General features: G+C 39.2%; 1 protein-coding gene across 2 annotated transcripts in view; it reads left to right on the top strand.

The window, feature by feature from the left end:
* FBN1 (fibrillin 1) overlaps positions 1-26,200 on the top strand; it is a 252,784-nt gene that overhangs the window by 148,165 nt on the left and 78,419 nt on the right. For both annotated transcript variants that reach the window (XM_082387352.1, XM_082387351.1), the window contains exons 18-32: positions 3,054-3,107; positions 4,707-4,832; positions 7,273-7,398; positions 7,966-8,085; positions 8,308-8,445; positions 9,289-9,339; positions 10,992-11,117; positions 12,903-13,130; positions 14,829-14,954; positions 15,074-15,202; positions 16,021-16,146; positions 16,250-16,375; positions 17,576-17,698; positions 18,969-19,094; positions 21,087-21,212. In XM_082387352.1, coding sequence (XP_082243478.1) covers positions 3,054-3,107; positions 4,707-4,832; positions 7,273-7,398; positions 7,966-8,085; positions 8,308-8,445; positions 9,289-9,339; positions 10,992-11,117; positions 12,903-13,130; positions 14,829-14,954; positions 15,074-15,202; positions 16,021-16,146; positions 16,250-16,375; positions 17,576-17,698; positions 18,969-19,094; positions 21,087-21,212 — 1,851 coding nt within the window. The remainder of the gene's footprint in view (positions 1-3,053; positions 3,108-4,706; positions 4,833-7,272; positions 7,399-7,965; positions 8,086-8,307; positions 8,446-9,288; positions 9,340-10,991; positions 11,118-12,902; positions 13,131-14,828; positions 14,955-15,073; positions 15,203-16,020; positions 16,147-16,249; positions 16,376-17,575; positions 17,699-18,968; positions 19,095-21,086; positions 21,213-26,200) is intronic.

The raw sequence follows: 26,200 nt of genomic DNA, 5'->3' as shown, positions 1-26,200 counted from the left end.
CTCCCCAGCCACAGGCAGACAAATTAGTTAATTGGAGGTTCAGTTTTTTGTGGATTTTTGTTTATTTAGGAATTTTTCTCACCTAATTTCAAAAGGATTTGAGATGGCTTACATTAGTAAACAATTATAAAGTAGAATAATATGGAAAAGGGATCTTCGTTTTTTTCATCTACAAAATGAATTGTCTTAGGTAATCCAGAAGATCCTCTCCAGTTGTAAATTATTTCTGTTTGTAAGGCAAAAATAGTTTATTGAAATGAAACCAACAGACTGTCAACATTTGAACGTAATTTTAAGGTAGCTTGGCAGCTGACTTCTAATGTCCTAAAATAGAATAAGTCCTAATATTGAAAACATGTAGCTCTGATTGGTTGGTTTACATCTAAGATTCAGTTAGTTCATTTCTGGCCTAGATACTATCAATTAAAGACGAACTCACAATTTTTAAACATTTGCCATTTTGAAAATGATAATATTTGAAATCAGACAGAAATTAAAACGTATTATGAGAAGTTAGAGAAAGTTAAGTGGAAGACTTTAAAAGTCTTTAAAATGGGGGAATGCCAGTTAAAGAAAGAAAGCTTTATTCCGGATGACTGTTTCACCCCGTCATTTTATATATGATTACTAACAATTAAATACATGTTTGCAATAATACTTCGATTATATAGTATACAAATATAATTCTATCTAAAAAGATACTTCCATGCAACTTTACAGTTGTATATTATTAATATCATCCTTTTAAAGTAAAGTTTGTTACTTTAATTTTTCAAAGTACTTTCCTCGCATACTTTGAATTTACAAGATAGATGGGTATCCTAAAAACTGGTACAAGGATATAGGTGATTTGTCCATGTCTTGAATGAGTAGAATAGCCAAAGCTTAGAATCCAGGATCCTTGGTGCATATAGGTTTTTGTTTTTACATTTTCCTCTGGACCAATTACATCTCCAAAGAATTCTTATGCTCCATAGGAAAATGAAATATAAAAGATGACCCAAAGAAACCAAATTTCTTTAAGTGGTAAAGCTTAAAGAGAGTTACATTTGAAGCTCAGTTCCACTACCTTCTGTTTTATATTTGAATCAATTTACACAAAAGTGGTCCACATGTGGAAATGGTTCCATCCCGTTTGGTTTCTCCACCTCTTTGATAGATGAAAATGCCAAATCATGAAGGATTGAAATGTAGGATGTCCCTTATTTCAGGAGAGAGGAGGGATTTTAAAGGGGACTGGAAATATCCAGAAGGAATATCTTTAGTCAATTTAATGAGAAATTCTAACCACTTAACATCTAAAGCTCATCTTTGTGCTCTGGAAGTCAAATAAACTATATGTGTAGATACATCTCACTGGCTGCTGAGCATTTACTCCTTGTAGAAATCGGTCAGTTAAAGCCACAGAAGAGTAATGATTAGGAATTTTCTCTTCTGTCCTCATTCCACTGTCTCCATGGCACAACACTGAGTTAGCTCAGCAACACCTACCATTTATTAAGTGCTTGAGTTGTGCTGAGCACTTTACATGTTCTCTCAGTAAATCTACAGCACTACCATGTGAGTTGGGTATCATTTTCTACACTTTATGTAAGAGGGAACTAGAAGAGGGAAAGGGCTTGCTCTCAAGACCCTCAGCAATAGGCACTGTCATCAGCATTCAAACCCATGCGGATCTGAATTCACTACAGAGTCTAGTACCAGATCCTGCCCAAATGGGAAAGAATAATGACAATAATTTGCTTCCATGTAGGCTAAGCATCAGCTAATTTAACGCTAAATATAAAACTGCTTTCAGCAAAACTGGCATGATTTTGTTTTTCCTGTTTTATTACTTATGCTATTTCACAAGTGCTTTAATTAATTGCTGATGTGAGAGAATAAAGAGGATGTACTTCTTTCTGCTGCCAGTCCCTGGCTTTCAAACACAATGGCAGCCACCTTCCCATTTGTTCCCTTTTTGGCTCCTTTTAAGATGATTTAAAAATTAAGGGAATTCACCACTTTTCTCAAATTTGTGTTTGATAGAAGACAGAGGCTCTGAAGGAGTCAACCTTCATTTTTTAATCTGTATAACTCCTTTGCATCCCCTGTCATCAGGAATGCAATTTTCTAGAATGTGGAGGTATAGGAACTATTTGCTTCAGCACCGAGGTACAGGTGGCCTATGTAAAAAAGCCCCATTCCTAATATTCACTTCTCCTGCCACCTAAGCACAAATGATCTGCATTTGACCATGAGATTCTGTAGTTGCCAGAAACCATGGGCAACTAAGGGAAACTTAGTTTCTTTTCCTTGGATTAAGTGTGGTTCCTGTTAGTTCTCCATTTCCATCATTCACTCTTAGGTTTATCTAAATATTGTTGGAATTGTGTATAAAGCATTGCATCAATTTTAAGAAATAGAAATCTGATTCCATCACAAATTTGGGAACATATTCTATATACCTCCATTTCTTCAGTAAGATCCAGTTTTAACATTATGCAATACATTTCCTATGGATTTATGTAATAGAATGAATCTGGCATCCTGATAAATATTAACTTTAAAAATACACATAAATGCAAGTGTAGATACCGTGTTATTCTTGTGAGGGGAGACTAGAGAATTTGCAGAGAGAAATGAGAAAATGTTAAGAACTTGATTGTACTGAAAAAAATAGCTCGAACTAAGAAAAAAATTTATTTCCAAGATGGTGGGAAAGAGTTTTATTAACAGTTAAGAAACCACATTTTAACAGGCACATTTCACTGTAAGTGTAAAGTGTTCCCTGGTGAAAAAAAATCAAGCCATAGGAAAAACACCTTTTCCGAAAGTGCTTGTACAAGGAATTGCTGGAACTCACGTATATCCTTATAAGTCGTTTTTCACAGTGATTGCGGAGCCTTTAAAATAGGAGCCTGGTGTGACTCCCCTAGGAGATGCCTCCTTTTCCGTTACCACTTTATTTCAGTTCCACTCACTTTGGAGGAAATGATGTGTGCAAAGCCAAGGGCAGGATTGACCTGTTCTGCAAACAAGGGAATCATTTACTATCTGTTAATTTATTGCAGCGGAATATCAGGCGCTCTGCAGCAGTGGGCCAGGAATGACGTCAGCAGGCAGTGGTAAGGACTTAGGACTTGTTTTGAAATTTACTAAGCATGTGCAGAGGCCGCACTGGGCCTTCCTGTGGGTTTCCACTTGGTCCCTTTACACCAGTCTGGTCCGACCCCCCTCTCTGGCCATCACTGCGTGATCTACCTGGGACACTTAGAAGCCCCCAGTGGCAGAACAGCTATGGCACAGCGGGTCCTGGGATTGCTGGGTGTAGGTATGGCACTCATTACTGAAGGGTTGGGTGCTCTCCCAGGGTCACTGATGTGAACGAGATACAGTGACTGTGGTGGCTTGTTCATGAGAAGGGGCAGGCTGGCCCTCCTTTGGATCTACCACTATCAAGTACAATCCAGGGTTACGAGCTCAATTGAACCTATGCACATTTTGAACACTTTCTTAATGGTCAAGTGCTCAGTCATTCTCAGATGGCAGTAGGGAGCCATCTTGTGTTTTGTAGCAGGTGGTGATAGCAATTAACTGAGTTGGAAGAAAATGAAATGTTTAAGTGTAGAAGTTAGAAGTAGAGAAATACTGGTGCCATAAAAGAAATTAAAGGGGAGAATTGGAACAACTGTAAAACTAGGTGACAAGAAAGAGGAAAGGATTCCTTTATTAATAAAAAACTAAATGAGTTGATTCAAGAGAGTTCTGGGAAAAAATTGACTGACTGAATTGATTGTCAGTACATTCTCTTGATTGATTTCATTACTATGTGTGGATAAAGAAAGGGCGAGGTGGATATTTGGAGGAGAAAAGAGGAGAAGTAAGGAAATGTATAATTAATAAGGAGTTAGTGCGGAATAAATAAGTTGTGATAGGGACCTGGATAAGGAAAAGAAAAAAAAGGTCAACCTTGATTTATAGAAGAGTCGGACAACAAGATTTGAGACTAGCCACTCACTGACTGTCACTCGGCATCACCCTTGACTCTTAGAGCTGTCCTCAGGCCGTGAGCAAACGGAAGAGGAGGACCCAGCCTCATCTGGACAGAGTAGCAGAGGCTTTTCCAGAGCAGGTGGTGGTTGAGCAAGCTTCGGACCAATGTGTAGGCTTGCTCCAGACATTCCCCACACAGAGTGAAGAGGGCATTATGTGTTTATGGCAGAGTAAGAGATTTAAAGTGAATAAAGAGTTCATATTTTAATTTAATCTTGAGAATCCTGTCGAACCTACGAAAGTCTGAACCATGAGAATGACACAGTCACCTTGTTTTTAGGCCGTTAAGTCTGGTGGCAGTGTAGAATGTAGATTGAAGAAGGACAGGCTGATGGCAGGGAGACCAGTTGTAGGAACCTGGGCTCTGTATTTGATCAACCTTTCCACCTTGATGTTTGGACAAAAAGAAGTCCAGGAGTTCTCCTCTTGATTAAGGATTGGTTATCTTGTAGTTCTAGCTCAGATGCCAAGTTCCTCTCAGGGACTGATGGAAGGAAGACTTGAGTCAGAATATCTTGTAGTGAGAAAAAGGGATCAACATTCTCATCAAGGAGAAACTTTATTTTCATGAGGTCCTAAGGTCTTTACAGTTATTGTAATGTTATTTTTTGATAGTTCATTTGATGTCTACTTTAGAATGTTAATGATTTTGAACTTTTTTTGTGGTGTAGATATAAATGAATGTGCATTAGATCCTGATATTTGCCCAAATGGAATTTGTGAAAATCTCCGTGGGACCTACAAATGTATTTGCAATTCAGGATATGAAGTGGATTCATCTGGGAAAAATTGTGTTGGTAAGACGTTTCACCTGTTTTCTAAGACATTTCATGCATCATGCATTCTTTCTTTTGTTGCTTGAGGGAAACTGCTCTTGAGTAGTTGAAAGGACTGGACAAATGGATGCTCTACACTTTGGGTGTCAGCATAGCTGAATCCTGACAATTTATATCTTTTGTTTAACTATGTAAAGGATGGAACATGGCAACTGTCCCTCTCATACAGCGTGCAGTTCTCTAATTGCGCAGGTTGAAGCCGAGTGCTGCCCCTACGAGATGCCTTTGTTATTAGGCTGCTGCTAATTGTCATTATGCGCAAAGTAGATATAGCAGTTATTTTCAAAACAGCAGAAATCTTACTTTGAGCATTTTCACCTGCTTTCCTTCTAAACTATGTGGCATTTGTACTCACATAAAAAGAACTCACAGTAAATCAAAGTATCTTCTCTCCCCCCCATTTAAATCAGCTTTCACCTGAGTTTCAGGCTAAGCAAGTACCTAAAAAAATGGAGGATAGAAGCAGGTCACGGGAGTTCACAGGCTTATCACAAAACCCTCTGCTTTCGACTGCAGGTTTCTTTTTCTCTCCCTAACTTTTATTGCTGGCCTAAACCTGGCCCTTCCTTCTTTATGGTCTACAGTTGAATTTTGAGAAATGATTTCTTTCTCTCTCACACCCTTAATTTTAGGGCCCCTTTTTTGGGGGTACAGTTGTTATATGAGCACACATGGTACTTTCAAACTAGACTCAACTCAAAAAACAGTTTTACTATTTCATTTTTCTGTAGGAGCCTCTCTACATTGGCAGACATGAAAAATCATTATTTATTTGGGCAGGCCAGAAAGGCACAGAGATGTTTTAGCTTCATCCAAAAATCACGCAAAAGGGAGAGTTTGGGAGGCAGAAGGGATTCTTCCTTCAGTGCTTTAGTGTCTACTCCAAAGTTGGACCCATTATCATCAGGTCAGAAGTATGTTCATAATTCAGATTATTTTCAGAGGTGTGAAGCTAGGAATCAAAAATCCGCTTCAGCCACTTCCCACAGAGTTCCAGGGACTGGCTATTTTATATCTTAATCTTTAATTCCTCAAATTAAAGTTCCAGATTCTTCTGACATCATCAACGTTTAAGAATTGCAATATTGACCTTTTTGGGAAGTATTAGCATTCCTTATATGATTTTGACAGAATTCTCAGCATGCTATTTGCTCAGACAATACATAACTTTATACTTGATTTTCCCATATTTTAAGAACTTTATAAACACAGCCCTCCATATCTGCGAGTTTTGCATTCACGTATCTAACCAACCTCAGATTGAAAAAAAATTCCAGAAAGTTCCCAAAAGCAAAACTTGAACTTGCCATACACCAGCAACTATTTACTTAGCATTTACATTGGTTAGGTATTGTAAGTAATCTAGAGATGATTTAAAGTATATGGGAGGATGTGCATAGGTTATATACCAGTACTATGCCATTTTATATAAGGGGTTTGAGCATCCACAGATTTTGGTAACCTGGTGCAGGGGGTGTCCTGGAACCAATCCCCTGCAGATACCAAGGAACAACTGTTAGTTGCTGATTTAAGTATATTTACTGCTGTGAACCCATGCAGCTCTCCAGTGCTGAATTTGTGTATCCTTTATGTAAGGGCTACTAGGTTGTCAAATGGTAATCTAAGCAGAATCTCTCAATGTATAAAACGTCTCTTGTGAATATGTAGCCTATTTTGTGGGCTGAGTGATGTACTTTAGCTCAAAGAGGTATAACAAACTGTTTTAAGTTCTACATTTCCTAAATTATCTAAGTAATACATGTCAAAAGTTTGGTTTTGCATCAGACTTGCCTATTATTCAGCTGAAAGCAAGGAATTTTCCTCAGCTCTCTGAATCTCGAGTCTAAATTCCTCATGACAATTATAAACTCTACAGATTGCTTCATACTTTATAAACATAACTGGAGACCACTTAAATTATTCTAAAGAAGAGACACCCATCCTGGAACTAATACTTACCAAAGATGGACCATACTCTCTAAATATTTATTTAGTTCCTTAAGACAATAGGATTAGTCCTTTTAATTCTGGCACAGTGAAACAATTATATAAATATTAATGATTTCCAGCAAATCAGGTTCCAGAAATCCAATTATATAAATATTAATGATTTCCAGCAAATCAGGTTCCAGAAATCCAGGTTTTCTTCCTGCTAAAGAAAGAAGAGAATTAAATAGTGTCTGGTGACTTTAGACTTTGTAGATACCTAGTATAGATAATCAGCTCAAGCCCCTATTTTCCTAAAATAGGTAATTTCAGCAAAGATCAATGGTAGAGGAGTTTTGCCTCTTTCCTTGAATTAATCATATCATTATGACCTTAAAAACTTAGCCTAAAAATGCAAAGAAATTGCATGCAAAGGATGGGATCTTTTAAAAGTTTATGTTTTTTGGTTTTCCAGATATTAATGAATGTGTATTGAATAGTCTACTCTGTGACAATGGACAATGTAGAAATACTCCTGGAAGTTTTGTCTGTACCTGCCCCAAGGGATTTATATACAAACCTGACCTAAAAACCTGTGAAGGTAAGATGTATTTTTGTTCTTATACCATGTACTTTACTGCCTTCTGGAATGCCACTGGAAAACCACGAAGGTAAATTAGAGTCACTTCTATTTTAGACAGTTGTGTCACTTCGTTGAGATTCTGTGATCCTAAATGACACTCCTATGCACTTTGTAAGCTACTGATGGTACTTACCTGCAATTGGTATTTTATTTGCCATTTATTTTGCATTCAAATGCCATTTAAAAGTATTCACTTTGTGTTTGCCTGCAATTGGCATTTTATTTGCCATCATTTAATAGATGAAGAAAATATTAGATATGTGCTATTTGAGTTAGTAATTCAGAAATCACACTTACATTTGCTCCAGATTTTCTGAATAAAAAGATTCAGCCATGTGCTGAACATAGAGATGTGCTCAGTTATTATTTTTGGCATTCCATCTGGCCTAGAAAAAAAAAAAATCTATCTAGGTCAGCTTTACTATCTAATGAAGAATATGTGGTAGCAATTGAGACCAAAGTTTAAATATTCATTTGTGCCCAAGACTAGTTTTTAGCAGTAACGTAGACCTGTTTTTGTTTCAGACATCGATGAATGTGAATCAAGTCCTTGCATTAATGGAGTCTGCAAGAACAGCCCAGGCTCTTTTATTTGTGAATGTTCTTCCGAAAGTACTTTGGATCCAACAAAAACCATCTGCATAGGTATTTGTCTTTCGGAGAATGATTTTCCTATGTTTATCAGGGCTGCTGTATTTAATGTGTGCTTTTATTGCAAAAGGGTTTCAGTATGGAAGAACAAAGTTTTAAATGATCATTATTCCTTGTTTCATGATGCTATTCTTGCTGTAATTCCAATGCACATGTTTGAATTTTTGATATAGATTCTGTTGTCTATTAAATATCGTCACCCCCTTGCCCCTGCAGAAACCATCAAGGGCACTTGTTGGCAGACGGTCATTGATGGGAGATGTGAGATCAACATCAATGGAGCCACGTTGAAGTCCCAGTGTTGTTCGTCCCTTGGTGCTGCCTGGGGGAGTCCGTGCACCCCATGCCAAGTTGGTAAGAGAAGCAGGTGCTGCAGCTCCTGTGCCCACTGGGCACTTTGCTCGGAAAGGGGAAGCCGAGAACTTTGTTCATTTAGGTTCACACGGGAATTTTAGAAGATTTCATTCTGATGACCTCAATGAAACATGTGGTTGAATAGGAAACTAAGAGAAGTGTCAAGGACAATAGTTTTATGGGATTTGGTTAATTGATTGTTTTCCATCACCACACTGTAATGTAGTTATCTGGAGTTGCTTTCCTAGATCAGCAATTCCTATTGGCTCTCTCAGGAACCTCATGATTAGGGGTCCTGAACTTTTTACAGGCGCAGATTTTCTTCCCCACAAAATGATTGATGTAAAGCCACCAGTGTTCATCACTAAACTAAAGTTGTTGCAAAGCTGAGGTTTGAGAGCCTTGCTGATTCAATGTTTAGATATATAAATGTGTGCATTTATATAGTGTGAATGCTGCAGGGCATGAGATCTTCCAGTTCTAGACTTTGTTTTCCACATTCATGTTACAGTAATCCTATAGTGTGATTCATATTTTAGGGCTAATAGCAAGAGAGAAATTGAGTCAATTTCCTTCTTAGTCATCACCTTAGTTTGATCTTTAGGGTACCTTTGGGTCTTTTAGGATATCTCAGATGAATTGAGCTTTATTCAAGGAGACATTTCATTCTTCTCCTTCACCTATGCAATCTCAGAGACACTTTGTCGTCTCAGACTTATTCATAGCAATAAAATCGGTTTCATGTTAAAGGTCCTCTTTCGTGTTTCTTATACCATGTCATACAAAGTCTGGACATTGTTATCTCAAATTTGTTTTTTGCTTTTTGTTTGTTTTTTGGTACAGATCCCATATGTGGTAAAGGCTATTCAAGAATTAAAGGAACACAGTGTGAAGGTATTTATGATTATTTATAAATCATAAATTTCTGTGTGCATGAAGAATGCTTGTGTTAACTTGGACTGGATAAAGCTGTCATATAACTTCCCAGTGAGAAATGTGTAGCAGGGGGAAAAAAATAATGAGAACTGCCGAACGTAACAGACGTGAGTTTCACAAGCATATATGCTATTGCCAGCGTCAGATCCCTGTGGCCAAAGGGCAGGGTGGCTGAAAATGCTTTAGGCTGACCATAGTTTTGAGTGACTACAATTTCAAACTGCTATCTATGAGGAAGACAGAAAAGGAAGTTTTTGATGAGGCTATAAAATTTGCATTTTTCTTGGTTTGTCCTGGTTTTTTGTTGTTGTGTTGTTGTTTGTTTGTTTCATGGTCACAGATGATGAGAAGGACACACTCTAGTGCCTCGTTTTTGAAAGTCTACATGGATTCTCTCCAGTTTCCTGTGATTTTTTTCTCATGGAGTCCCAGATAGACATAGGTCAGGGTGACTAACACAACCTGACATGACACAGCAGCTGAAAAATTTTTAAAACAGCAATTAGTCCCATATGTGGAATGAAATGAACTTTTTTTCTCAGCTAAAATAAAGAGGAACACTACATCCCCCACCCAAGGTCTTGCTTTCCAAATGATGACTGAATCCTTTGGCCTCTCTCTGGTCCAGACCCACTGTTAATAACTTATCTGACCTCAGCAGCACATTTTGGTACACAAGTGGCCAGAACAAAACAAAACAAAACAACCCAAAAAAGGTAAATTTCCCCCTCCCAATTTATTTCTCTTATGAGGAAAGATTTAGAATATTTTTTTCAGCATCCCTGGCTTGGAAAGTTATTTCTTCTAAATAGAGACACAGTGTGTGTGAGTTTCTTGACTAACGCTCCCCTTTTTTGGCATTGGCAAGTAAGTGCCTTTCTTTGGGTTAACTTGATGGTGAATATTTTTCTAAAAAAATGTGCAGAGAACATAATGCTCTCCATTAAGCAAACTGGGAAGGACTAGTATATTTGAGACAGATGCAATGAATGATGAATGAATGAACATGAGCATCTTCCACGCTCCCCAACTCAAGCTGGGACCACCAAGGCTTTTACAGAACAGCCTGGGACCATTGCTGAGTTAGAACTAGATACGCACTTTCTTGGGATGTCTCAGCACTTCTCAAAGGAGACTCTTTTGACTGGCCCCACATATTCCTCGATGATGGATTTTTTTTCTATGCTCATCTTCAAGCTACTTCTTCTTTGCTAGTTTGAAAGACCAGGCTTCTCTTTCTCTACTCACTTGCAGCCCTCTGGTCTCATAAAGCTAATTGTATGGCCCCTGGGAGCCTTATCTGAGATGTCTATAGTACCCAGACCTGTCCCCAAGAACTCCCACCAGCTCCGTGTCTTTACAACTCAAAAATTACTCCCTGAGACTGATGGAGAAACTGTTATATCTTTGGTAATAGGTGGGCTCAGTCTGGTTGCTTTTCAAACATCCCAGAAATTCTACATGAATTATTTGGAGGCAAACTAGTTTTGTAAACTTATCAGGTTTAAAATGATCTTTTCAGTTGTGGTAATAATATGACTCCATGAATGGAATGAAGTAGAATGATGTTATACAGATATATTAACTTCATGCTTTTTTTTCCCTCATAGATATAGATGAATGTGAAGTGTTCCCGGGAGTATGCAAAAATGGCTTATGTGTTAACTCTAAGGGATCATTTAAGTGTCAGTGTCCCAGTGGGATGACTTTGGATGCCACAGGGAGGATTTGCCTAGGTAAATACTGTTCGTTACTTTTCTAATGAATATTTCTTAACGATTATTAAAAACTCAGTTAACAAGATAGAGCTGAATATTTGGTTCCAAGTACAGACACACACACATCCCAAATTCAGCACTTCTATTAGGATGCATTGTGGTTTCCTTGACAAATAGCCTTCGTGACTCAGCTCTTTATTAATTCTTTATAAAAAGAGTAGAGAACTTGTCAGTGCAGAGGAACTTTAGTTCTTTATTGTTACCCATCACAGTTATTATTCTAGAGCTCTTAAATCTGCCCTCCGTGGGCCATGGACAGAGAATCCTAGGTGACTGGTAAGGAGAACACTTTTGCTTAATTGGAAACTGTAGCCTTAGCCTTCTACGCAGGGCTGCTGTAAGCCAGAAGGACAGGTCTTTGCAGGAAACTCTTGTGGGTATCAGGAGTGAAGAGTGTAACAGCCTGAGGAGTGAACCTGAGGGAACGAAGGCTGTTGTCAATATCAGCCATGATGAGATTCTCCATGACAACTGCTAGAACCCAAGCGACAATGACGTGGAAGAGACTGGACACCAAACCCTGAATTCTTAGAAAGCTGCCCTGTGGACTCATAGTGGCAGTAGATTTGAGGTCCCACAGTCACGCTTGTGGCGTCTGAGGCTTATTCTGGTGTTACCACTATGGCTTCTGACTGCCAGGAATACGTCCTTTGGATCACTGGTTTCAGAGTCCGTGACTCTGCAAGTGATGCTCAGCCGTATTGTGTATCTGAAACCACTCTGAAGAGCATCTTTAGTGAAGGACCACTGTAGGTGGTTGCAAGAGCGGCATGCAGTTAAGGGATCTGCATCCTTTATGAATTAGGATTAATCAGCCTTTAAATATAAAACTTTATGGTTTATAATGTAAGCAACACAGAATAGAAAAGCTGGAATTCAGCGGCTAGAGTCTTTTCATAACTGTGGATGTCAGTTCATCCCATCCTGAGTCTTAGCTTCTTTGTTTAGGAGGTATCAGCATGTAATGAGAACGCTTTTCCAGGTTCTTCAGTTGAAACATGCTTCAGGGTTTAGTTTAGGATTCATTTTGAAATTAACCATCTTAATTAAAAGAGGCAACCTGGATGTGAAGTTGCTCAGAAGGCTTCAGTAGCTTTCTAACATTAAAGGAAGCTCACACTCCCACAAGTATCCAGAAGAATGTGCACAAAAGCACATGTTGAGGTGAAAGAAATACTTGAGAAGGGGAGTGGATGGCTTTTCTTTGCTGTTTTTCCTCTTTAATCACAAGGAGGGCAGTCCTCATTTCAGAGTTTACTATTCCACCTCTCCAAAAATGAAGTGGATCTGAGAAAAAGGTGCTGGTGCTAGCTGAGATGTTCTCCAACAATAAAGACTGCAGTTGGCTTTCAGCTAGAGAGGAGATGTCAAGACATCACGGAGTGCATGCACTGGGAATAGGCATGGTCTGTACAGGGAGAAAACATCTCCCAAAAGAGCGTTGCAGGATTTCTTCGAATACTGCTCCTTATGTAGAATTATCAGAAAATACCTAGAGTTCAAAGGATACTTGCCGCAAGAAGAGGTGCACATAAATAAGAGCTGCCAGCTAATAGTCTTTCTTAAGAAGGAAAACCCACCACCAAGCCTAGGTTCCTTTGAGGAAAAAAAATTAATTTCAGTCAAAAAGTTTGTAGTAAATTGTTATGAGTCCTGTACTTGGCCTAACACAACGTTGGCAGTTTGGGGCAGTGAAAATAGAGTAGCTCTCCTCAGCTTCCCTCCGTTCGTCCCCTCTGGCAGATATCCGCCTGGAGACCTGCTTCCTGGGGTACGAGGATGAGGAGTGCACCTTGCCCGTGGTTGGCCGCCACCGCATGGACGCCTGCTGCTGCTCTGTCGGGGCAGCCTGGGGGACCGAGGAGTGTGAGGAGTGTCCCCTGAGGAACACACCTGAGTATGAAGAGCTCTGTCCCAGAGGACCCGGATTCGCCACAAAAGAAATCACAAATGGAAAGCCTTTCTTCAAAGGTACGGTGGTTTCAGTGGTTGATTTCACTCTTCTTTTAGGTCAACAGGATGCATTTTCAGGAGCACAGAGTTCTACCGACAGAATTACAATGAATGTCATCCACGCGGTCATCCCTGGATCATTTCGGTGTGCCTTCTCTGATTTCTGAATTTTATACGGCAAAATGTCCACTCTGTCATGGATTTTCTTTTTCTACATCTCAGGACTTCCTGAGTCACTTGCCTCTCCCATGTAGTCACTGTTAAGCGTTAAATAGATTTTAATACTATCCTAAAGCTAAGCAGAAACGAAAGAAAAATCTTCTTGGGAGATGTTTATGCCATCTACTAAAGCCCTAGAGGTAACCTTTATCTGCTGATCTGAAGCATCCAAGTCACTTTGGTCCACCTGACTATAGATAACGGTGTGAGAAACCCAGTGACAGGTCCTCTTTGTCCAAATACAGCAAAATTCATTCCTATGGCAAACACTCCAGTGACTTATATTTCAAATTTTATTTTCTTATGCTATAATATAAAACCCATGTAAAAAAAAAAAAGGAAGTTACAGATTTAATCTAATTCCAAAATTGAGTTAACTTCTTATGCACAATGATACAGACCTTGTTTACTTCAGCATACGGAAAAATCATAATTGGTTTCTCAGAATTCCGATTTTTCAGGGAGGCCCAGCTTATGTTCTCAGTATAGAGTTTTGTGTCAGTTGCCCATTGTGTCTGGACCTACTTATTATACTTCATAACTAAATGAATTTCTAAAAATGGGAAATGAGTATATAAATATCACTTAATTATCCTTATATTAAAAAGTGTAGACTTTTTTTCTACTGAGCATTTGGTTCAAGAAGTCCTGGGGTTAAAATTGTACTGTCTAGAGAGACAGTTTCTAGACGGCCCTCTGAAATGTCTCTTAAGTAAATTCAAAGGAACTTGGATGATTTGCTTACAAAAGCTGTGGCAATCCATTACCGCAGAAGGACTAGATGTTCTTGAGATTTAATCTGCCAGTTCTGTATCTCATGACATTAGGTAGAAATGAACTTGTATTTCTTGAGCTCTAGGTCTTGCTTTAGAAAGGCCCCTAAAAGGGGAAACTCAGATTACTCAAATTACATGTTACCTATGCAGTCTCCAAGAAACTCTTGTACACATTTATTAATGCAAACTTCATATTAATTGAGAAAATATTTTAAATTAGTACACATTATTTGAGAACATGTTTTAAATAGTATACATCACTTGTAAAGAATTAAAATTATAAATGGCATCTCCTTTGAAATTCTTATTTTTAAGTATTAAAAAAAAGCATCAGAAAGCATAAGTGAATATCTCATTCCACTACACACTCAATTGCTTCCTGTAGGACAATATATTTGAAAATCTTCCACATGCCTTACATATAGACACTAGTGGTTTAGAAATTCTTATTCGTTCATTCAGCAAATAGTTCAGCGTTTGGTGTGTGCTGGGCTTTTAGAAGTCCAAATAAACGCACTCTTTACTTCTTCAATAATACTTTCCAAAATGTAGACGTTTAAAAATCTAGATCTGTTTACAAAGTCCGATTTCTCATGGATCATCACACATTTTTTAAAATGAGTATGACCAAGACCCTCTAACTTCCTGGGTTTAAAATGGGGTGTTGAGATCTCCTAATCGGTCACTTACGGACTTTTCCCACATTTGATTTTCCTTGAAGACATCAATGAGTGCAAGATGATTCCCAACCTCTGCACCCACGGCAAGTGCAGAAACACCATCGGCAGCTTCAAGTGCAGGTGTGACAGTGGCTTTGCTCTGGATTCTGAAGAAAGGAACTGCACAGGTCAGTAAAGGGGCTCACCCTGGAGGGATACCCTTTGGAACTCTTGGTCTTAAACATATTGCCACAAGAAGTAAAGCTATCCTGAGGCTCATCTGCTGCCACTTGCTGCTTTTGTGCAGACATCGATGAATGCCGCATATCTCCCGACCTCTGTGGCCGAGGCCAGTGCGTGAACACCCCCGGGGACTTCGAGTGCAAGTGCGATGAAGGCTATGAAAGTGGATTCATGATGATGAAGAACTGCATGGGTGAGTGCGTGACCATTTGATCAGCCCAGGGAAGAAACATTCCAAGAAGCTTTGGTGACTCATCGCCTGTGTCGGTTCTTCCTGCTCCCCCAGTGCGCTGGTCTCCTGACCAGTGAGTCAGGCATTGGACTGTGGCAGAGGGAGACTGACATGTGGAAGGAATGAGGGAATTCATGCTCTGGGGCAGTGGGTGGCCTCAGACACCAGGTATGGGTCCCTGAGAAGTGAGTTTAACACCTGGAATAGACACCCCAGGGAAGAGAGAACAATTCAAACGTAAGCTATATTAGGGGTCACATTCTAGGGTTTTGGTTCATCATTTTTAGAAAAGGAGATTGATTAAGATAGTTTCATTAGATCAGGTTCCCTAGCAACAGGACTGAGATGGGGGTATTTTTTGAGGGAGTGCTCTTAGGAGGAACCTGTAAAGAAGTGAGGGAAGCAGCTTAGGGCAGGGGAAGAAGAGAAGCAAATTGTTCGACTGGATTTTAGCTTTAACCTGATCCCACAGGGGCCTTGGAGTGTGAATAGTACCCGAGAGCTGTCCCACCTCGAGGCCAGGAGGCTGAGATTTTATACTCCCATGTCAGTTCAAGCAGTTATTGGCCATGGGCAGTCCCCAGCATGAGAGCGGGGTGTAATTTCTCACCTCCCAGGCATTTCTGAGTGAGGTGGATAGCGGTTTTCCAAGAAGGAAACCTGTGAGCCTTTAGCAGCCAGAACTCCCAGCAACTGGGCAATGAGTGCACTGGCCTGGTCGTGGGGACCTGGCAGGACCACCACCCACAGCTTCAACAGGGGTCATTTCCACTTTGCAGATATTGACGAGTGTCAGAGAGATCCTCTGCTGTGCCGAGGAGGCGTGTGCCTAAACACTGAGGGGAGTTACCGCTGTGAATGTCCTCCTGGCCATCAGCTCTCCCCCAACATCTCAGCATGTATAGGTAAGGAGGAAGACCACTTACCTGCTGGCAGTCGTTCGGCCAACACCCCTGCCAGAGTCAGAGGCTTACCGCTGGGTGCTTGGTATTCTCATCTTCTTTACAGACATCAACGAGTGTGAACTGAGTGCGCACCTCTGCCCCCACGGCCGCTGCGTGAACCTCGTAGGGAAGTACCAGTGTGCCTGCAACCCCGGCTACCACTCCACCCCCGACAGGCTGTTTTGTGTTGGTAAGTTCTGTATGGTATGTTATTTATTTTCTTTACTCTCTTTCGAAAGCACTCAAGCAATGTTCTCTGAGTTCTGTTTCCATCGCTAGTTACTTTTGCTTAATCTTTCCTGTTTTCCTGGAAGGAAAAGTCTTCTCATGGTGGCTCACGATCTTTAGATCTCACCTCCCCCATCTGTTTAAAGAACCAATTCAGTGAAGGCTGTACAGTGTTTTAGCTCTAGCAAGTATAATTTGACCCATGCTGCTTTGACTAGTGAACGGTAGCACACGCTTTGTTTCTGCCTATGCACACCCAGGCACATCAGCCAGTGATTACTCAGTACCGCCTGAAATAAACGCAGCCTGGTGAGTGCCGGGAGGAAGACAGAAAGCTTAGGGTGTGATCTCCACCCTTAGGTGGTTTGGAGCAGCTCAAAGATTCCAAAGAATAATTATTGGGAAGAAGACCATAGCATGTTTATAGCTTACAATGCAATAGAGGCCAAGTCTGGCAGTCCTTAAAAATGAGGTTTTGTGGGACAAGCGTTTTGCTTTGCGGCTGGCCCTTAGGAGGTTTAGTTGTGCTGGGAAGAGCGGCACAGAAAGCCCCATGGCTTTATTGTGCCCAGAGTCAAAGTGAAACTTTGTAGAAACAGCCAGTTTTTGCCTGATTTGAGGTATACCCCATGTGGAACTGCCAAGTCTCACATGGTTTCTACCCAAAATCATAAATCAGCCCAAATTCTTCTGAAGCATGGCCCAGGACAACTTAGAACTCCAGCTCAGGTCCTTGAAAAGGATTGGAACCTCAGCCAAACTGAATGTCAAGTTTGCAACGGAATCTGTGACCCAGAGAATTTCACCCACGTGCCCACTGTTGTCACTGAGATATGTTCTAGCGCCCAGCACTTCTCCTGCATTGTGTGTGGCACACCATATGTTGTGTTCATCTAACTCCCCAACTGCAGTGCAAATATTATGAAGGCAGGGAGAATGTCCATCTCATTCACTGTTAGATTCTCATCTGTAGCACATAGTAGGTGTGTAGTTAATATTTGTTGAAGGAACCAAACAATGCAGTGACTTGCAGTTGCCCTGGGATGCTTTTATAATTTTGTATTTTGTTTTGTTTTATTTGACCCATACATACCTGGAAACTTCAGACATGTGCCATCATCACAAACACAGAGGAAGGTGATATTATTTTCCTTTTTCTTAGACATCGATGAATGCAGCATAATGAACGGTGGCTGTGAGACCTTCTGCACAAACTCTGAAGGTAGCTATGAATGTAGCTGTCAGCCAGGATTCGCACTAATGCCTGACCAGAGGTCCTGCACTGGTAAGTCAGTTTTAGCTTCCTGGGAACTTTTTCACTAACAGGTCCCTATGTAGAGTGGTTCAGGGCCTGGGCTTTGGAGTCAGACAGTCCTGAATTCAAATCTTTGTTTTGTCACTTTTTTGGCTGTGCGTCCTTGATGAAGATCCTTGGCATCTGATCCCTCATCTATAAAATGGGGTTCAGATTGCCTGTGTGGAAGAGTGTGTACAGCACTCAGCATAGTACCTGGCGCATGCTCAATAAGTGGAATATAAAATACATTTTCTTCATTGATCAGAGTTTTGAAGAATCTGATCTCATGGCCTATTTCAGTGCTACTCAGGGTGTGTTCCTTGGACAGGCAGCCTCAGTACCACCTGAGAAAGTGTTAGAAATGCAAAATCTCAGGCCCCACCCCAGACCTACTGAATCAGAAACTCCTACGGGGGCATCTCAGTAGTCTGTTTTCACAAGCCTTCCAAGTGATTTTGGATTTGTGCTAAAATTTGAGAACTGCTGGTGTAATTTACACTGCCTGTTGTATCACATGGGCTAGAAGAGCCATGTAATCAGCCGGAGATGGGAAATGAAGTGGGTAATGTAGATTTTAATTTTGGCTCAGGTTAAGAAGCAAACTTAGGTTTAGGAACCAAAGTTATTTTATTGGACCTAGTAAAATCTCCGTTAAAAGCCCTAGATATAAATTTAGCTATAAAAATTAAATTTTGAAAATCTAAGCAGATATGCTTATTTCAAGCATATTTTACCTTAAAATATCTGTAAAACAGCAAACAATGGACATTAGGCATTTAAATTTGACAATTAGAAAAATAAGATTCATAATCATTTTTGAATGATAAATTTGTATCAGAGATAAAAGTGCCAATTAAATGGTGGTCTTTTTTTTTTTTCCTGAGTTTGGACTTTACCTAAATGTTTATTACATTTTATTAAAATTTTATTACACATGTAGTACTAGTAGTAGCTAATTTATTGAACACTTAGTATGTACCAAGTGCTGATGTGCATTTTTTTTTTTTTAAATGATGGTCTTTTAAGTGCATGTGGACCTCCATCCTGAACTGTAGGTTATAAATCTTGAAAATGGTTCTCTCCTTTTTTACCCAAGATAACCTGATGGGATAATTTATGTAAAGTGTCATTTGGATTTCAGAGCTAACAATCTTATGCGAGCAGGCTGAGTTTACTTGACTTGGGTCACTTAACTTTTTCATCAGTGATTAATGGAACCCTATCAACAACATGCCATTGTTGGTTTTATTCTCTGCAGACATTGATGAGTGTGAAGATAACCCCAATATCTGTGATGGTGGTCAGTGTACAAACATACCTGGAGAGTACAGGTGCTTGTGTTATGATGGATTCATGGCATCTGAAGACATGAAGACTTGTGTAGGTAAGCAAAGAAGACAGAATTTTCCAATTTGCTAGTTATTCACAAACACTGTTAAATTACATAAAGATTTGTTTGGGTAGTGAATAGATCCTAAGGGAAGAGTAAGAATATTTAGGAGCATAGTACTAATAATAATCCAAAGCTAGCATTCCAAAAAGCAACTTTCTTGTGACTGTGATATGATGCTCTTGTCAGTTATGTTGTATGGACTGAGCTAACCATTGGTCAACTCCAGTGACCAAAAGACATTTCGTTTATGTCTATGCATTATTTCTGTCCACTTAACCCTCCTTTTGCTGTGACTAGAGTTTAGGCTTTTAAATTGTTTGCTTAAGGCAAGCAAAATTTATTTCTGACAAGAATGCAATAAATTCTAGAATGGATTGTTTTGGAGAGTTTCTATTGCTGTCTTCAAATCTGTCAGACTTTTTAATGTAATATCTAATCTGCCTTTAATCCCATTTAGTATATTTTTAATCTCAGACATTGCAGTTTTCACCTCTAAAAGTTTGATTTGGGTCTTTTTCTTTATATCTTCTGTGTCTCTGCTTAATATGTCCAATCATTTCTCTAGCTTTTTAAATACAGGAATACAGTTATAATAACTGTTTTAATGTCCTTGTCTACTAATTCTATCACCTGTGTCAATTCTGGATCATTTCAATAAATTGACTTTCCTCTTCATTATGGGCCATATTTTCCTCCATCATTGAATGCCTGGTAATTTTTGCTTGGATGCCAGACATTATAAATTTTGCCTTACTAGGTTCTGAATATTTTTGTATTCCTAAGCTTTATTTTGGAACATAGTTAAGTTATTTGGAAACAGATCGGTTCTCTCAAAGTCTTGCTTTGAAGCTTTGAAGCAGCAGTTAGGGTAGGGCTAATTTTCTCTATTGCTGAGGCAAGATCCTTCTGGATACTCTACTCACTTCCCTGTGAATTACAAGGTTTTCCAGTCTGGCTGGTAGGAGAAGGCACAATTCTACACCTTCTGGGAACTCTGATGATTGTTCCCTCTAATTCTTTTGGATGGTGCTTCCTCCAGATTCGAGAGTTTCCTTACATGAATGTACTGATCACTACTCATCTGGGTGCTTGACTGGGACCCTCTGCAGATCTCTGGAGTTCCCTCTCCTTCTCTCTCTCTGTACATCTCTTTTCTGTCCTTTACTCTGCCCTATGAACTCTAGCTACCTTGGCCTTCCCCCTCACCTCTTCAACTCACGGACATTTCCTGGTTCCATCTGTCATCCCCCTCCCTATGCCATTGCCTTAAAACTCTCCCTACACAGTAATCTGGGGGCATTTGTAGAACCCACCTAGTTTGTTTTTTCTCTCAGGGATCATTGTTTTTGTTGCCTATATTGTCCTTTCTTGTTGTTGTTATTTTAGGTGAGAAGGTAAATTTGGTTCCTATTACTCCATCTTGGCCAGAAGCAAGAGTCTAGAATTGAAATTTTAAAAATCACATCACATTTGTGTCTTTCAAAAAACGCTTACCGAATATTTGTGAAGTCCTAGAAATTAAAGTGAATGTCATAAAAAAAGATAATTTTTAATTTGGGAAAGAAGTGAAGTTTGTAACTATCTGCACTAAGACTACTAGTTTATCTATCTTTTCTTTCAAGATATGGAACTAAAATGTTGGTATCATGCAGTCTGAATTAAAATTTTCATCTTGCAACGGAATAGGCTGTTTTAAAAAGTTTTCTAGACTGTCACATAAACAGGCTCTATCCCCAACCTCGAGTCAGTCAGTTTATTTGATTACTTGACCTCCTGCTTGTGGCCCAGATAAAAAGCAGGTCTTCAGGGTTAGCCTTCAACGTAGAAAGCAAGTGTGAATTGGGCTACATAAATATACTTTTTTTTTGAGTGAAAACATTTCATCTTTTCTGTTTGTCTGTCATAGTTGCTTTATCTCAGGGGAAAATTTTCAGTGATATCAAACAAATGGTTATATGTATTAATAATATCTGTGTTTTACAGATGTCAATGAATGTGATCTGAATCCAAATATCTGCCTAAGTGGAACCTGTGAAAACACTAAAGGCTCATTTATCTGCCACTGTGATATGGGATATTCAGGCAAGAAAGGAAAAACTGGCTGTACAGGTATGTTTTCTCAAATTGAACAATAAAACCGTAAGTGGTTAAGAGATTGCTACCATAATTATAGATTAACATAAGTTTTAAAACTATTAATATTTTAATTGCATTATAAAGCATTTTGTATAGTATTTTTTCATTAACTTAGCCTGCACTTCTTTGAAATTTGTCCTACTTTAGATTGGATCTAAGGTGAGGTTTTTTTCCCTTCACCTGTGAAAAAAAGGCACATGAGATAAATTACCACCATAAATAACACTATAAATATCAACATTTTATGAGGTTAAAATAACATTTTTATATCAAAGTAGTTAACGTGCTAACTACCAAACATATCCCTTTATTAAAGCAGACCTTTCCCAATAGCCTCCATTGCCAACCCTTTCATTTAAGGTTTTATAAGTGAAATGACTTTTTAAAGAAACACATCCTATTGTAAAGCAATTATACTCCAGTAAAGATGTGGAAAAAAAAAAAAAACCCAACACATCCTACAATTCATATATTTCATCAAGTCTCATCAGTCTTCTAGTTTCTTAAATTAATGTGCTTTTGTTCAATTAAGTTGCTTTAGCCCTAATTAGCAGTGATACTTAGTACATGGAACAATAAAGTTTTCCTGTAGTTACCTATAGTAATAAAACAGATTATGGCATCTAACATAATTTAAAACATAATGGAGACCCTGGTGGGCTTGAATTAGGTAACTGCATCATTTCTTTACAAATAATAGACTTTAATTTCAAAAGCCAGTTTGGCAAGCCATCGTGACTTAAAACAAACGTTAAAATATTTGCAGATTGGCAGTGTGGTACAGGTACAGGTCCTTTTCTTAATTATATCAACGTTTTTCAAGAAAGTTCCCAGTATATGCATGATCACTTTAAACTGTTCAGTTATGCAAAGTTTCAAATAGAGATATACAGACATCACCAATAAATTACTATTAGTTCAAAAATGACAGATTCTAGCCAAATTATTAAAAAGAAGCATGTAGCTAGAATGCTTTCATGCTCACTGTATTAGTCTTCATATGAAGCATGTCTAGGGGTCCATTCTGATAAATGGCACAGAGTTTAAAATCTCTAGTCCTCATGTGGTCTCTGGGGTACAAATGATGCTTATATCAGCATATCTGTGGTTCAAGATTTATTTTTAGCTTTCATTAAAAATATAGGACTTAGGGTAAGGGGTGTTGGTCTGGTAGTAATGCAGGGGAGAGTAGGACAGTTCTATATTGCATTTTACCTAATAGAGGCTAATACCATTGTTTGGCAAGGTTGAACTCACTGCAAGTCCACCCAGAGAACCGTGATTCTTATGAAGGGAGAAGTTAATCTAATGGGACAGTCTTCATGCCCTATAAGAAAAAGATCTCTAGAATTTCATCCTCCAAATTCCCGCTAACAGAGGCATGTGCAGAGGCTGACTGTTTTAGGCCTCTTATCGTGAAGAAAGCTTAAATTTTCATGCAACATTAATATCAGTTTAGGTACATGAGGTATAATGCATGTAATGCCCTTGGCACAGTGCTTGGCATACAGTAGCTGGTCAGTAAATAGTAGCTATTGTTGTCCTTATAAAATGAGACACATAGACACAGTGTCTAGAAGCCATTTTAATTAAAAACGTAACTTCTGGTCTAGCAAAATTCTGTACTTCTATTTACTGATATGCTTGAAATCAGTTTAGAGAAGGAAGATCTTACTCTGTATATTAAAAGGCTTGTTTTTCATAATTGAGTGACGAGAGCTGTGTACTCCACATTAGATGAGATGACACCAGTTTTACATTAAGAACAGCAGGCTTTTAGTAAATTACATGAACAGAAACATGGATTTGAAGTCCAAGAAATAGTCTGTATCTTTCCCCAAGGGGCAACATCCCCCTTCCCACTTTTAAATTATAGCCTAAAATGATTTTTCAATTGCATAAAATTCAGCTAGTACTGTAGGGAAAAGCATTGAATTTCATGGCCCTTCTGATATCATAGCAGCATGGTATGTGATATCCTCATGTAAAGGAGTAGACCTCTGGATTTTATTCCTAGTTCTTTTACTGGTTCATGAGCTTGAAGAAATCACCAGGGTGCTCCATAGTTATGCAAGTGTTCCCCTTGGGTAAGAGCAGCCCTGCACTGAAGTATGGAAGGAGAGGGTGTATTAGGGCAGAAAGAAAAAGAGGTTCTCTGTAAATCCTGCTATTAACAACCAAGGGTATCACATCTGATTGGAAATGACTTACACAAACAGGAATTGGCAGCAAGTTTGGTATACTCAAAAACAAGTTTTAAAAAAATCTGAGCCAAAATGTTTTTTGAATCCCATGTAACTAGGGCTCTTTTAGCCTGCTTTTAGTTTAAAATTTGTGTCACTCACAACTTAGAACACCATCAGGTTACCTTGGTGATAGTATGTTAAAGACAAGTGTTTATAATGTCCCAGGCAACTAATGTAAATAGAGATATGTATCTTGCTTAATGGGGTAAGCAAGCCTCACAACAAATAACAGTGAAGAACAGACCTGGAAATATGTTTTGATGACAGACAAGAGAAATATATCTACTTCTATTTCCGTACATATATAATATGTATACATACATATCGTATGTACACATATATTTTAATGAGTACCTTGTAAAGGAATTATAAAAATATGTATGCTATTTCATAGGGAGGAACTTTGTTTCACGAGAACTTAAAAAATGTCCTCTGGGTTCCATTACAGCTTTGTCTAAATATTTCAGCTCCCTTGTCATTACTGATTGTTTCCATTTTAACAAATAAACATGTTTTTTTTTTTCCCCCCAATCACTTTAGCAGTGTTCAGAATCCACCCACTGACTTACATTCCCAGCCCACACAGATGTTAAGTGTTTCTTTTTTCTCCTTAAGCTTTGTTCAAATCGTGGATATGGCTGAGGGGAACGTTCAATTTCATGAAGGGAGAATGGACATTTTCCTGTAACCTAGAACACATCTCTTCTATCCTTGGCTTAAGGGGGCTGGATTACAGTTTCTCTGTGGCCCTCACATACAAGGCTTCTGATGCCCATTCTACATAATTGTAGTCAGACAACAAATTGAAGGAAGAAAAACTAGGTTGCTGCCAGGTGCCATCCTTGGTGCGTCCTGGCTTTCTCATGGTAATCTGTAAGAATGTACCTACCATCAGATGCTTGCTCACTCGGTCAGTGAGTAAGGCATACAATTAAAATCAGGATTGTTTTCAGTTAAAATAGCAGGATTGCTGGGCAACTCCATTTCTCAATCGTTCAGCTTTTCATACGAGACATGTTGCTATGGGTATAGTCCATGAAAGAGAATCACGTACTTCAAAACCACCAGCACTCAGTGAAAATTTGCCCTCATTTCCTTCCAGCTCCTTATCACTGCTAATTGTCCTCCACTGGCTGTCAGCCTGTGAAAACTCTGTGGGTGTTCAGTTAAATAGTCGTGGCTCAAATTTGGGTCCAAACTGAAAAATCCAAGTAGCCTTCACGTTTGGCCTCTCCATTCACCCTAACGCCCTCTTCCCCAACGACTCACCAAGGAGATTCCACAGTGTGCCAGCCCTGCTGGACTAGGGTTCTCGTGACTGATGCCCAGATGGCAGGAAGGCAGGCGTTTGTGTGGGTGACACGGCCTCTCCCACCATGACTGTCAGAGGAAGCCAGAGCAGCTCAGAGCACAGTCTCTTTCTCGAGTGTCAGATTCAAGTGGAACACACCCAGAACCTGTGCATGGGGTCTGCTCAGACCACACCCTTGCCCTTCACGAGAGCCATGCAAGTAGGACCTTTGAGTCTCTGTGAGGGAGCTCTGGTGGGGTGAAGGAGGTTGCAGTGTCAGCCCTAAATTTGAATTTCTTTGCTTTTCTTGGCGTGTGCTTAATCTTAAAAAGGAATTTTCTGTCTGGAGCAAACTTGTGGGGGAAAGAGAACATTTGTACAGAAAGAGATGTTCTTGGCAAGCGTGTGCTATGTTTCCCTCACATTATTGAAGAGTGGAGTGTTTGAATATGGTGTTTTTGTTTGGTTGTTTCCCTTATGGCTCAGTTTCCCCTTCTGTCTGCTTTTATAACGAAGTACAGTCTTAGGCCCATGTCTGCCGTGGAAACAATTAATGAATAATAGTTGGTGTGTACACGCACACACACACGTGAAGAAACCTTTTATTCAGAGGTGCCTTTAGACATTATGACCAAGTCTTTCTAATTCACTTGTGACATACCGGTAGTGTAAGCCATTGAGATAATGACTTATACAAAGATTCACAAAATGGAAAATTGAATATGGGCACCTGAGTTACTCGTCCCTGCTATTCCAAAGCCCACGATACACGGCCTCTTGCAAATATAATTTATTTTCACCCTGAAAACGTTGTGGTAAAACTGCAAATATTTTCTTGAATTAGAAATTTATGTTCATATATTATTCATGATAACAAAAAGGAGGGAGACTCTCCTTTTAAAAAACAATAGTTATTTTCTTAATTGCAAGATTAAATATGGAAGGTAAAAAAGCCACATGAAAATAAGAGTATCTTTGGACATTAGAAAATTGAAAAAAAGATAACAGGATTACTAGATTGACAGGCTATGATCATCTCTGAAAATTGTACTTAGTAGAAAAGATTAGTGAATATTTCTATAAGTCTGTTAATACCGCCAAGATTTCGAAAGCAGACCTTTAATCAGGACTTAGAATAAAGTCCTGATGTGACTAAAGAAATCAGCTTGACTAGGCAGCTGTGGCTCAAGACAAAGAGCACCAAACAGGGGATGGGAAACTGAGTTCCAGGTGTGCTGGTTCTGCCCCTCACTGACCTTGGGGCCGTGACAAGTTCCCGTGCCTTTGGGGACCTCTGTTTCCTTCTCTGAGAAACTGAAGATTAGGAAAGTCAAATTCTAAGGTCTTTGCACTTAGAAAATTCCTTGATTCTTTAACATCTGGAGGTTTCAACACTTAGGCAATCGAAAGTCATTGTTTCTACC

The sequence above is a fragment of the Balaenoptera borealis genome (genome assembly GCF_965194805.1).
Source record: "Balaenoptera borealis genome assembly, chromosome: 3".
Taxonomy (NCBI): domain Eukaryota; kingdom Metazoa; phylum Chordata; class Mammalia; order Artiodactyla; family Balaenopteridae; genus Balaenoptera; species Balaenoptera borealis.
This window is presented reverse-complemented; position numbering and strand designations above follow the sequence as displayed.